Source organism: Dama dama, chromosome 19 (assembly GCF_033118175.1).
Source record: "Dama dama isolate Ldn47 chromosome 19, ASM3311817v1, whole genome shotgun sequence".
Lineage (NCBI taxonomy): Eukaryota > Metazoa > Chordata > Mammalia > Artiodactyla > Cervidae > Dama > Dama dama.
The window spans coordinates 47,891,944-47,905,903 of NC_083699.1; the positions used below are offsets into that span (position 1 = coordinate 47,891,944).

The 13,960-nt window shown below is 40.9% G+C and overlaps 1 protein-coding gene across 3 annotated transcripts; it reads left to right on the plus strand.

Annotated features, from left to right (window-relative positions):
• The first annotated feature begins 1,609 nt into the window (after window positions 1-1,609).
• TM4SF19 (transmembrane 4 L six family member 19) lies at window positions 1,610-12,027 on the plus strand. 3 transcript variants are annotated; one of them, XM_061166916.1, is made up of 7 exons: window positions 1,610-1,831; window positions 4,676-4,757; window positions 6,101-6,301; window positions 6,710-6,787; window positions 8,724-8,893; window positions 9,145-9,328; window positions 10,472-12,027. In XM_061166916.1, exons 3-6 carry the CDS (start codon window positions 6,122-6,124, stop codon window positions 9,323-9,325), a joined length of 609 nt encoding a protein of 202 aa, XP_061022899.1. In that variant the 5' UTR covers window positions 1,610-1,831; window positions 4,676-4,757; window positions 6,101-6,121; the 3' UTR covers window positions 9,326-9,328; window positions 10,472-12,027. The 3 variants fall into 3 exon arrangements, with proteins under 3 accessions (XP_061022899.1, XP_061022898.1, XP_061022900.1); XM_061166915.1 differs by having other exon boundaries at window positions 10,523-12,027; XM_061166917.1 differs by lacking the exon at window positions 1,610-1,831 and having other exon boundaries at window positions 4,581-4,757; window positions 10,523-12,027.
• The last annotated feature ends 1,933 nt before the right edge of the window (window positions 12,028-13,960 follow it).

The following is a 13,960-nucleotide window of genomic DNA, read 5'->3' on the forward strand; positions in this document are numbered from 1 at the left end:
AATTATGTTATTAATATTCCTTTAAACTGTATATGAGCTTTCTATGCTTTCTATGAAATTTCTGCGCATGCAGATGTATATGTGCCTGACACAAAAGCTGGTAAACCACTCTGGGAAAGTTCATTAAATAGGATCCAATTTCCATTTTCATGATAAAAGGGAATCATTTAGAGCCCAAGTGAATTCTTATGTCACCCAGAGAATTGAATTTTGATAGAAGATACTAGGCTGAGGACTCACAAAGCTTTATATTAAAAACAAGCATTATTCACCTTATAAAACACATTCACAAACTATCTCATTAGATCTTTACAACAGACCTAACGCATGTAAAATAAGTATTAGATTAGCTTCATCATGCATATGAAGAGATTATAGCCCAGAGAAATTTGACTTGCTCAGAGTAACAGTGAGTGAGTTTGGGGAAATGATCCTATGTCATCTAACTACACTCTATAGCCCCACACATTGATGTTTGAGATTTTTTTTTTCCCCAACCCAACTAGCTTCTTGGAGTCAATGCTAAAGTGCTTCGGCATCTAAGAGATCTGGGTCTCAATTTCTGCTATAAATACCTATTAGCTATGTGAACTTGCATAGTTCACTGATCCTCAGTAATAATCTGGGCCTCAGTTTCTCATTTACAAAATACCTATCTCACAAGTTTATTTTGAGAAATAAGAGGCAAGATTCCTCTCATGGCATAAGATGCAAGCCCTCTCCTTTTCTTGGATTTCAGCAAAAGGATTTTACATACAGTGTCTGTTAGAACATTTCATGAAAGAAAGTGAAAGTTATTCAGTCCTGTCCGACTCTTTGGGAAACCATGGACTGTAGCCCGCCAGGCTCCTCTGTCCATGGAATTCTCCAGGCTAGAATACTGGAGTGGGTAGCGCTTCCCTTCTCCAGGGAATCTTCCGAACCCAGGGATCAAACCCAGGTCTTCCGCATTGCGGGCATATTCTTTACCATCTGAGCCACCAGGGAAGCCCACGAAAACCAGAGTGGGTAGCTTATCCCTTCTCTAGGGGATCTTCCCAAGCCAGGGATCAAACTGGGGTCTCCTGCATTACAGGCGCTGAGCTACCAGAACATTTCATAATTAGGCAATTAAAATGATTTGATGGCAGACTGTCAGATATCATTCAGATTTTAGAAGGTATTTCTGTTCCGAACCAAATGGCTTATCTAACAGCAAACACTCTGTTATATTATTAAAATGGTGGTACAAGATGATGGTGGCCTGGAGCTTGAAAATTGGAAGGTTAAAAAGCTATTAAAGGAAGCACAGCAAAGAGCAAAGTATGGAAGGTGATAAGGAAAAAAATGATGGCTGCCCTGCTTGGTGCTGTTTTTTTCAAAGAGCCCAAACTTTGCAGAGAGTGAAACAAATATGGGCAGATAGTGTGTGAAACACTGTTGCCGCTTGGGAAAGAGGGGAGGCTAAGATATTTCTCACGGGTACCATCCTCTGACTCACTAAGATATTTTAGCTCACGAGGCCATGCCTCCTGGTTCCTTTCTTAGTGTCACATGAAAATGAGCAGAGGGTGGGTCATCAGGAGAGGGCTCTTCAGGAAGAGGAAAGCTTCCTTTATGGAGACCTGTAGGCAGTGTTGTGGGGGCATGTCTCCACACCATGCACCCGCCTGGGTGACCTCCACATATAAACAGTGCCTCCCTGGCCCTCTGTAGGAGTCCTGAAAGAACAGCCTGCAGTCCATCCCTGCAGGAGTCCCAGCTGAGGCCACAGGAGTTTAAGCCCACTCTGAACACGGAGCCTTTTTCCAGGTTCTCTCTCTCTCATCCTGATTCTTGCCGCTGGAAGCAGGTAAGCAGAAATGAAAGGGCCCAGTGAGGGGGTGGCCAGCTAATAGTTTGGTCTAGCTTTTAAGAGCACGAACTTCTAATCCAGAGGATACCTGCCTCAGCCGCTAAGCTCTGTGTGACTTCAGGCAATTTAACATCTCTTTGCCTCAGTCTATCAACTTCAGACCTTTACACATGCTTAGAATACTTTTCCCTTCCCAACTTGCCCATCTAATACCTTGTTGTCAAGTTTTAGCTTGGATAGCACTTCCTCCAGGAGGCTCTGCATTGCGTCTGCAGGCAGGATCAAGCAATCCTCTGGTGCTTCCATCACACCTTCAGTTGGACAGTTCTGCACAGTACTTGCTCATTGCCTGGTTAGTGTCCCCACAGACTTTAAGTTAGTCAAGAGAAGAGGTTGTCTCTGGCTCACCAGTGTGAATAGTGCCTTGGCAGACAGTGGTCACTTAATGTAATATTTGGCTGATGAAAGAATGATAAAAAGGCTGGCTAAGTGATAAGGTAGATCTAGAGACACACAGAATTTGCAAGCTCTTCTATATGACTTAACTGATCACTTAAAACTGTTACCCAGACATCTAGTTAATGAGTTGTTCACTTACTCCAGATCTCAGTTTAGATCAGGGCCTCTCCTAAAGCCTGGTTGTAAAGTTTTACCTTATGACCCAGCTTGTCTCTTCACATATCAAATTAGCCAAACTCTTTGCTAATCTCCTGGCTCACATTTGTGGAAGCATTTCTAAAAATATTGTGATTTCTAGAGGAACAAAGTCAGAGGGAGGAAGTGAAATTGAAACTGAGCCACTGCCCTGTGAGATGTAGCAGCAGCACAAGTGCTTTTAGCAGAGAAGTAGGACATCCAGGATCCTCTGAATCCCACTCATCCCAAAGGCCATGCTCAATTTAGTTTTCCTCTGCATGTTCATATCTTTTCCTTTTCCTTATTTATTTATTTAGCTGCACCGGGTCTTAGTTGCAGCACGTGGGACCTTTGATCTTCCTTGTGGCAAGAGGGATCTTTTCAGTTGGCCTGTGGGGTCTAGTTCCCTGATCAGAGATGGAACCTGGGTCCCCTTCATTGGTAGCACGAGGTCTGAGCCACTGGACCACCGGGGAAGCCCCTAGTTTCCCTTCTAAAACTCCAGATTGGAAATATGGCCATGGAAGAGACTAGGGGTTTGTTCATGTCAGTGATCTGTGTCTAGACAGGCCTTACTACTCATAGCTGGAATGATTCAAAGGCAGCTGAAGGCATTCTTGAACAGAAGTTTCTCCCAGCCAAAGAGCATGCCTCCAAGTCCAGCCACACACCAGTCCTTTCTTGGGCCCCTAACAAAATGTCAGTCATCTGGGAGGTGCGTAGGTTAACTTGCTAACAGCCTGGATTGGTTAGTTCACCCTGGATTGGAGACACATACTGAGAGCCCAGCGGGAGGCTGCATCACAAGCTGTTGGGGGTGAGGAGTTGTTACTTTACAGGTGCCCTGTCTCCTGACCACAAACCTGGAGAGGAAATAGCTGGTACCATATCAGCTTGGAGGACTACTTCAGGAAAAGATGGCTCTGTGGTGGTCCGCTGGGGGACGGCGTAGGGGAAGGGACACGCCATCCCTCCTGATCCCTGGTGCCCCCCCCCCAGGCCCTTTGTATCTCTGGGGAAAGGGCCTCCATATCCTACCCCCAACTGCTCCAACATGTGCCCCCCCTCCACAGAGATCTGAACTTGCTTTCATCACGGACAAGTTATTTGGCTCACCATGAGAAACATGGCTTACAGAGCAAAAACCCAGTGGAGAGGGCACATGGTGAAGGCAACTCATCCCAATAAAATATTAGCAATTGCACTGGGAAATTCCCTGCTGGGAGGAGCTGCTGAGATGTTTGGGCTCTTAGATTAGGGGAAGTAAAGATCACCAAGGACTGTGGAGGCTGGGGAATGTGAGAGGTGGGGGCTGACAGCACAAGAGCACCCCACCCCTTCAGCCCCACCCAAATGGCCTTCTCAATGCTGTGTCTAACACCAGTCTCTATAAAAGATGAAGTCTGGACAAAAAAAAAAAATCCTAGGCTAATTAAGGTGGTTTATTTTTATTAAGTTCATAATTTGTAAAACCATTTTAAAAAAGGTATGATAAAATTAAAATTTAGGATAGTCCTTCCCAGGAAGTACTGGAAGATGATAGTAATATTTCTTAGTGGCAAGGATCCATTTTATAAACCAGACGTGTTTACATGGATGTTGTTCAATTATTCCACACAATTAGTAAGGGCAAATATATACATTATGCTTAATTCTTTAATTCTGAAATATTATATATTTGATTATATGTTTATATGTAAAAGAGAGATTGGGGTGGAGACTCTGATCCACACATATTTTCTGATTATGGGCAAAGTTGTCTGTTAGGAGAGGAGTGTCCAGAGCCTTAAGTTGAGACAGACATGTAACTGAATTGCAAAGTGGCAACAAACCACTTCTTGGAGATGTCATGGTATAGGTTTTTTCAGATTCACACTGACCTGAGTCTACCAAATACTACTAGTCCTATTCTAATTCATATACATAAAAAGTTCACAGATCAGCAAAAACTTAAAAGGGAGAAATGGCTAAAAGTAACGGTGTAGAGGAGGCATTTTTCAACCTATCTGGACACAACATTCTAATTTTTAATCAATTTTATTGATATATAGTTGAAATATAAAATTCACAAATTTTAAGAGTAATTTGGTGAGTTTTGTCAATATATGTAGTTGTGGTATTCACCAGAATCTGGATATAGAACATTTCTGTCACCTCAAAAAGTTTCCTTGTGTCCCTTATATTAATCCCCTCTTTTGTTCCCAGGACCTGGCAACCACTGATCCACTTCTCATCACTAGACTATAGTTCTGCCTTTTCTAGAAGTCCACATAAACAGAATCATACAGTGAGTAGTTTTCTGGCTTCATTCATTGAGCATGATGCCTTTGAGATTCGATGTTGTTGCATGTATCAGTAGCTTATTGTGTTTTTGTTTTGGGGGGATTTTGGCCATGCCGCATGGCTTGTGGAGGAGTCTCAGTACCTTGACCAGGGATTGAACCCAGGCCACAGAAGTGAAAGCTCAGAATCCTTAACCACTAGGCCACCAGGGAACTCCCCTGCATGGTAGTTTTGAAGAGCAAAAATTTTTAATTTTGAAGTCGTTTTTCACTTTTTATAGATTGTACTTTTTGTATTCTATCTAATAAATTCTTTATCTAATCCAAAATCCCAATGATTTTCTCCATTTCTTTTTTTTTTGGTAAAATTTGAATTAGGTTTTAGATCCATGGTCCATTTCAAGTTAAATGTTGAATAAGGTTTCCAGTAATAGGCAAAATACATATTTTTGTTTTACATATGGATTATTCCAGGATCATTTGTTGAAGAGACTCTCCTTTTCCCACTAAAATATCTTTTTCAAAAATCATTTGATCATATGTGTATAACTCTATTTCTGAATTCTCCAGTCTGTCCCAGTGGTCCATATGTCTGTGTACACCATCACTTCACTGTGGGATTACTACCGCTTTATTTGTCTTAAAATCACATGATATAAGTCCTCCAACTTTGTTCTTTTTTTCAAAATTGTTTTGAAAAATCTAGGTTCTTTGCTTTTCCATGTAAATTTAGATGCAGCTTGCCAATTTCTACAACAAAACTCTAGTAGGATTTTGACTAAGGTTACATTGATATTGAGTCTTTTGATTTGTGAACATGTTATATCTCGGCATTTATTTGGGTTTTCTTTTTCTCAGCAATGTTTTATAATTTTTAGTGTACAGGTCTTGCACAGATTTTATTAAATTTATCTGTATTTTCTATTAATATTTTATGCTATTGTAAATGTTCTTTTAAATTTTATAATTTATCATTGCTTATATATAGAAATACAATTGATTTTTGTGTATTTAATTTTTTATTTGGTAACCTTGCTAAACTCACCTATTCATTCTAGTAACTTTTTAATAGATTCCTTATAATTTTCCATGCAGATAATCATGTTACCTGTGACTAATGACATTCTTACTTCTTTCTTTCGTATCTGTGGCTTTTGCTGCTTTTTATTTTCTTATTGCACTGGAAAAGATCCCCTGTACAATGCTGAATGAAAGTAGTGACAGTGGACACCTTGAAAATGACAACTTTTAAAGCGAGAGGATGACACCCTGTCCTGTGCTCTGGGGGTTTCCCCTACCTGTCAGTCCCAGTAACAAAGCTACATGACCCTCCTTCCATTGGTTCCAGGACACTGTCCTCTCCCTGTGGATGGCATGCTCACGGACCTGCTCCCGCATTCTGGGGCTGAGCCTCGGGACTACAGCCCTGTTTGCTGCTGTCGCCAACACACTGCTCCTGTTTCCTAACTGGGATGTGACCTACCTGTTGAGGGGCCTCATTGGCAGGCATGCCATGCTGGGCTCTGGGCTCTGGGGAGGAGGCCTCATGGTAAGTGTCCAGGGTTCCCTGAGTGTGAATTCACAAAGTGTCCCCCAGGAGTGGAGCAACGAAGTCAGGGTGAGGGAAGGAGTTTTGTAATTTCTTGAAAACAAGTTTGAACTAACAAACTGATTGTGAATCTATAGCAACTCCAAGGGATAGAAGACCCTAGGAAGACTGATCAAAGTTTGCTGGATTTTGGACTAGGTAGGCTGGGTGTGAATGCTGCCGTCCATAGAATCATATCAGGCTAGTCATTCAAAATTGGGTCCTGACAGCCAAAGCCAAACCCTCTGGGAAATACAGGATAACTAAGTCCAGGTGAAATGTCCAACCACTCCGTTTCAACAGCCTTAGGTGGCAGTTAGATATGTAAATTACCTAATTTCTTCTTAACACACATCCCTCTTCTCCTAGGTGCTCATTGCAGCTACCCTCATCTCCCTGATGGGCTGGAGATATGGCTGCTTCAGTAAGATTGGGCCCTGCCGTAGGGTAAGAACCCAATTCTACTCTTCTAAGAGCTAGAATGTCCCCACATTCTACAACTTTAGAGGCAGAGTGATGAGGCAATTTCAGTTTTGGGGTATGAAGTCAGGTTCTGACCATACTTCTTAAAAGTCCTAAGCTCTTGGGCAAGGTTTCTGAACCCGAGGTCCTTCTGTTAAAATGAGAGTTAAGAGAATCAAGTCCAGGGAGTGTTAATGAACCATGAATGTCTACACATTTGTGGGGAACTGTTCTTTTAAAATTTATTTTATTGAAGTATGGTTATTTACAATGTCCTGTTAATTTCTATAGTACAGCAAAGTGATTCAGTTATATATGAGCTGTTCTTATTATTAGTTTTAGCCTGTTGAACAATACGGACATGAATTACGTTCTTTGTAGTCATGTGTCATTGATAGAAAATTTCCTGGCTATTTTAATTTTTTTTAGAGCTGAAAGTCTCTCCAGAGATCTGATGACTAGATTCTAGTCTAACGTCTCCATTTCACAGAAAATGAAACTGAGGCCCAGAATAAATGTGCACTTTATTAATTACAGCAACACCTATATATATTTGAAATATCTCAGTACATAAGTGTATAAGGTGTATTGCTCATTCAGCCTCACACACATGAATCTGTGTCCTTTTTACAGTAAATCTACAGTCTGCTTTGATATCTACAACCCACATGTTGGGAACCCCACTGATTTAGAATTACATGTTAAAGAATTAAATATAAACACCCATATATCTCATTCACTATCTGTCCTCAGTCATGTCTGGTTTTCCCCTAGGCAAGTGGCCCTTAGACTTGAATGCGTGCATCAGAATCCCTGCAGGCTGTGCTAAAACACAGATTGCTGGCACCCCCCACCCTGAGTGTTTCTGACTCCATAGGACTGGGTTGGGGGAGGAGAATTTGCATTTCTAACAAGTTTCCAGGTGATGTGATGTTGCTAGGACAGGGACCATATTTCCAGAACCACCATCCTGGCTTAATGTCAGACTAATTCATCTTGAATCTTTTAAGAGTCAAAACTTAGTATGCACCTTTCTTTGGCCCCTTCTGAGTTTTAAACCAGCTTGACATCAGTGGGAAAATGACTCTTATGATTCTATATAAAAACTATATATGGTTTCTGTATATATATATATGTGTGTGTGTGTGTGTGTGTGTGTACACATATATATATATGTTTTATTTAAACTTTTAACATATGTTCTTTTGGAAGGTGAAAAAGAAATCTAGTACTCTGAGAAAGAAACCAATTTGGAAGTTAGAATCCTGCCAAGGAAATAAACACGTTACTATCTTTTGGGAGGGAAATGAGTGGTGCACAGACTAGAAAAGTACAATGACAGAACTCAAGTCATTTCAGAGTGTAAGCTCTGACTTGGTCTCCCCGTCTGTCTGTCTCTGTCTCCCTCCCTCCATCCTTTCCTTTCTTCTTCTCCCTCTTCCTCCCTTCCTTCCTTGATTAGAGAAAGAGAGGAATCATGGATGGCAGCTTGGAACTTTTGAAAAAATATAGCCTTCCCTTAAAAGGGTTGGAGTGGGGCTTGGATAACCAGTCTGACCCTTTAAGCCAGAGACTGAATGACTGCAGCCTGAGTGTACAATTTTTGATGCCAATCTGCTGAGAAGCTCTGAAGAGCCTGTTGAGTCAGGCTGAGCCTGCTGCCTGGTCCAGGTGCCAGTGTCTCCCCTCCCCACTCCTGTTCCTTCTTTCCCACCCCTTCCTGGCTCTACTCAGTGACCCCTTGCCAACCAACCCTACCTTGGTTATGTTTTCAAGGAGGTGCTGTGGGTAGAATTATCCCCATGACTGGGAAAAGCCTGAGCACCAGAGAAGTAAGACTTGTCCAGATCGTCCCACAAGTCACCTAGTCACCGAGTCATGACCCCATCTCAGGCTCACTGTTTCTTCTCTCCTTGTGTAGATGCTTACCGCTCTGTTGTCAAGTGGCCTGGCTTTGCTTGGAGCCTTCATTTGCTTTATCACTTCTGGAGTAGCCCTGAAAGATGGTCCTTTTTGCATGTTCGATGTCTCACCCTTCAATCAGACACAGGCTTGGGAACATGGTTACCCATTCAAAGACCTGCATAACAGGTAAATGGATGGAAACTTGGATTTGCACTTTTTCAGAAAGAGAAAGACACACACATGGGCTACAAACCCCTTTTGGTCATGCACTCTAGCATCCTGCTTCTCTGATTCTTAGAAAATTGCAAATACAAAAAGAGTCACCCTCAAAAGTCTAATCCTACGACCTGAGCTGAGGGTGAACCCAGGTTTCTATTGAGGTTGCTTGGACTTTTCTTACTTATTCCAACCCCTGGTCTCCTTATTTTTGGGGACAGGAATTATTTGTATGACCATTCACTCTGGAACTCTGTCTGCCTGGAGCCTTCTAAAGCTGTCGTTTGGCACGTGTGCTTCTTCTCCACCCTTCTGTGCATCAGCCTCCTCCAGATTCTCCTGGTGGTCATTCATTTCATCAACAGCTTCCTGGGCCTTTTCTGCAGCCTCTGTGAGAAGTGACAGGTAATGCCCTCTCATACATAAGTGTTTTCATCATGTGCTGCCTTGAACCTTTCCTGCAAGAGAGGGTACGAATTATAAACAAATTTCCCTTTAGGAAGTCATGTGGTAATAATAACAATGATTCCTTGCATATATATTGACTGATACAATGAATTTAAAATCAATTACTACAAGATGATATAGTAAGAGAAGAAATATTAAATCATTATTATTGTGTAGGAACTTATAGTCCATGAAATGTCCTCCAGCCATGATCTCATTTCAGCTTCTCAACAGCCCTGTAAAACTGGCCACATGTTAGAGATGAAGTTGAGGCTCCTAGAGGATAATGGACTTGCCGACCAAAAGCACTTAATTAGGTTCAGCAAAAGTCAGTACCGGAGCCCCTACCTTCCAAATTCAAGTTCACCAGCTTATTAATAAGACTGAATTTTGTGGCTCCCAAATTCATAGGTTGATGCTCTAGCCTTCAATGTGACTTTGGAGATAGGACCTTTAAGAAGCTAACTCAGGCTGAGTGAGTGAAAGATGCTCAGTCATGTCCGACTCTCTGTGACCCCATGGACTGTAGCCTTCCAGGTTCCTCTGTCCATGGGGATTCTCCAGGCAAGAATGCCGGAGTGGATTGCCATGCCCCCCTCCAGGGGATCTTCCCAACCAAGGGATCAAACCCAGGTCTCCTGCATTGCAGGCGAATTCTTTACTGAATGAGCCCCCAGGGAAGCCCTAAGCCTTAACTTCGGTTAGATGGGGTCATAAGAGTGGGACCCTAATCCAGTAAGACTGGCATCCTTATAAGAAGAGGATGAGACAACAAGTACATGAAAAGATGCTTAATATTACTAATCATCAGGGAAATGCAAATGCAAACCATAATGAGATATCACCTTATATCTGTTAGAATGGCTATTATCAAAAAGGAAAGAAAGAACAAATATCAGTGAGGATGTGGCGAAAAAAGAATTCGTGCCCTGTTGATGTGAATGTAAACTGGTGTAACCACTATGGAAAATAGTATGGAGGTTCCTCAAAAAATTAAAAAAAGGACTACCACATGATCCAGCAATACCACTTTTGGGTATTTATCTGAAGCAAACAGTAATACTAATTAAAAAGATATCTGCACCCTCATGTTTGTTGCAGCATTATTTTCAATAGCCAAGACATGGAAACAATTTAAGTGTCTATCAACAGGTGAATGGAGGGCTTTCTTGGTGGCTCAGTGGTAAAGAATCTGCTGGCAAATGCAGGAGACACCAGTTTGACCCCTAGTCCTGGAAGATCCCACATGCCCAGGAGCATCTAAGTTCATCGGCACAACTATTGAGCCTGTGCTCTAGAGCCTGGGAGCCCCAACTATTGAGCCTATGTGCTGCTACTACTGAAGCCCAGGTGCCCTGGAGTCCATACTCTGCAATAAGAGAAGGACCACAATAAGAAGCCAGCACACTGCAATTAAAGAGTAGCCTCCACTCATCACAACTAGAGAAAAGCCCACACAGCAACAAAGACCCAGCACAACCAAAAAAAAGAAAATAAATAGATGAATGGATAAAGAAGTTATAGTACACACACGCAATGGAATATTCTTCAGACATAAAAAAAAAAGAAATATTGCCATTTGTGACAACATGGATGGACCTAAGTGAAATAAGTCACACAAAGACAGAGACCATATGATCTCATTTATATGTGGAATTTTAAAACAATAGCCACCAAACCAAGTTTATAGATACAGTGACAGACAAGTGGTTGCCAGACATGGGGTTGGGGAGTGAGAGAAATGGATGAAGTGAGTCAAAAGGTACAAACTTCTAATTATAAAATAGTTAAGTTATGGGTATGTAATGTACAACATGTGACTACTAATAATATGTATTGCATATTTAAAGTTGCTAAGAGATCTTTAAAAAGTTTTTTGTAACTAATATATGGTGCCAATGTTAACTAGAATTATTGTGGTGATCATTTTGCAATATATACAAATATCAAATCATTATGTTGTACACTTGAAACAAACATAATGTCATATGTCAGTTCTATAAAAATGACAATGTAGTATATTTCCAGAATAAAAGCATGATTAAGCTTCAGAAAGTTTATTCACCTATAATAATAGATTTAAGAAGGAAAAAATCCTAATGATTTTCTTCATAAAGTCTGAAAAGGCATTTGATAAAATTCAACATACATTCTTTACATCCCTTTTCTTTTCTTAATTAAAAAAAATATTTATTTGACTGCACTGAGTCTTAGCTACAACCTGAGGATCTTTGTTGTAACATGCATATTCTTAACTGCGGCATGCGGGATGCAGTTCACTGACCAGGGATCAAACCCTGGCTCCCTGCATTGGGAACACAGAGTCTTAACCACTGGACCATCATGGAAGCCCCTCAACATACATTCTTAATAAAACTCAAGAAAATGAGAAGACAGCTCCCTCTTTATCATAATACAACATAACTATCTCAACTTAAAAGTCAGCCTCATGCTTAATGGAGGAATACTAGAAGCAATCTCACTAAAGTTCTTAATAGATGATACTCACTATCATCATTATCATTTAATACAGTTCTTGAGGTATTAGTCCAAGCAAGTATTCAAAGGGCAATTAACAGATATAAAATAGGAAAGACGGTGAAGTTCTCATTATATTTGGACAATATGATTGCACATCTAGAGCACTCAAATTATATTACAAAGAATAAGAATTTCATACATCTAGGTACAAAAGAAATATACAGAATGAAAAATCTTCATGTACACAAACAGCAAACAGTTAACAGACATGGAGATGGGGAAATCCCATTTATATTAAAAACAAAAAGAAAAAAAAAACCTAGCTACCAACATAACAAGAATGTGAAACACTTTTTTATCTTTTAGTTTCTCTTTATTTTCTTACCCTTTGGCTGCACCATACCGTGTGGCTGCGAGAACCTCATTTCCTGTCCAGAGAGAAAACCTAGGCCCTTGACAGTGAAAGTGAGGAGTCCTAACCACTGGGTCGCCAGAGAATTCCCAAGAATGTGAAATATTTATTGAAGAAAACTTTAAAATATTACTGAAGGACACAAACTTGCATATAAATGTATACCATGAACTTCAATAGGAAGACTTAACATCATAAAATATGAATGCCCGTTAATCTATAAATTTAACAAGATTAATAAAGTCACCAATGACATTTGGTGGAAAAGGATATGGAATTAGATAAGCTGGTTTTAAAGTTCACATGAAAAATGAACAATCTAAGATAGCCAGGAAACTTCTGAAGGAGAAGGCAATGAGGTGGGACTATACTAGATATTAAAAGCTAATGTAAAACTACAATAATTAAAACAGTGTGGTACACTAAACGAAGTCCAGAGACAGAACTAAATATTTTTTAGCATTTAGTATATGCTAAAAAAAGATGTGGGAAAAAAAGAAAGTAGATGATAAACCAGATCTGTCTCTCCATGGGAGCACAGAGGAAAAGGCCATGTGAGGACACAGCCAGAAGGTAACCATCTGCAAGACAAGGAGAAAGGTCTCAGTAGAAATCAACCTTGTTGGCACCTTGATCTTGGATTTCTAGCCTCCAGAAAATAAATTTCCATTGTTTAAGCCACCCAGTCTGTGATATTTTGTTATGGCAGCCTGATCTGACTAATCCACCAGTGTTCAGTGCATTTCAGTAAGTGGTATATACTGAGTAACCACTGTTATCCTTGCCTTTGGGCCTGTTCCTGTCCTTGAAGAGTTCATTGTCAGGTTAGGAAAACACATAGACTAATAATTTGAATGTCATATGGTAAGGACCATGTTAGAGGTCAACCCAGGAGTAATGAGAGATTGAGGCAATCTGTCAAGAGATGAAGGAAGGCTTCAGTCATGTCTGAACTGATTCTTGAAATGGTTAGCCCATTAAAGAGTGAAGGGAGCGTTTTCTCAGTTGAGGAAATAGAATGCTCAAAAGCATGGAGGTGAGACACATGATGGTGAGGGTGGAGACCTGTGATGCCACAGCTCCTTCAATGTGTAATGCAGAAAGCAGAAGACCTCCATATCTCCCATTTTGGGACCTTTGGTCAGTATGGTATTGGGGGAACTTCTTCTCTTAGTTTTTGAAGCTGACAGGATAATACAGCTTTCTAAAACAGGACCAGGACTGATGCACTCATAAGCAGAAAATGCATCCTAAGTCTGCTCCTTCCTGACTTTTGCCCTGGAGCAGCAGTGTGGTGAGGCTGGGGGATCTGTAGGTCGACAGTTATGGATTAAAGCAGGACACTGCAAAAAATTTCTGTAAAGGCTCAGCTAATATTTCAGACTTTGAGAGCCATATGGTTTCTATTTGCAACTGCTTCCTTCTGCCAATACAGCAGAATGCCAACCTACTGGCTGGGCTGTGGTGAAGGAAACTACAGCATTTACTGCAGAACAACAAGCAAGGAGAATGGACAGCTTATGCTCACAATATTCATATTCCCCAATGGCTTTCAGGGCAACATTACGGGTGACGGTCCCAAGGTAATTGATCAGGTCCTGAAACTTCTTGACTGGTTCTTGGTGAGGTAACAGGGCAAAGTTACAGGAATCTCAATCATCAAAACTCTGGCTCTAGGCAGTCTATGGTCTAATGCT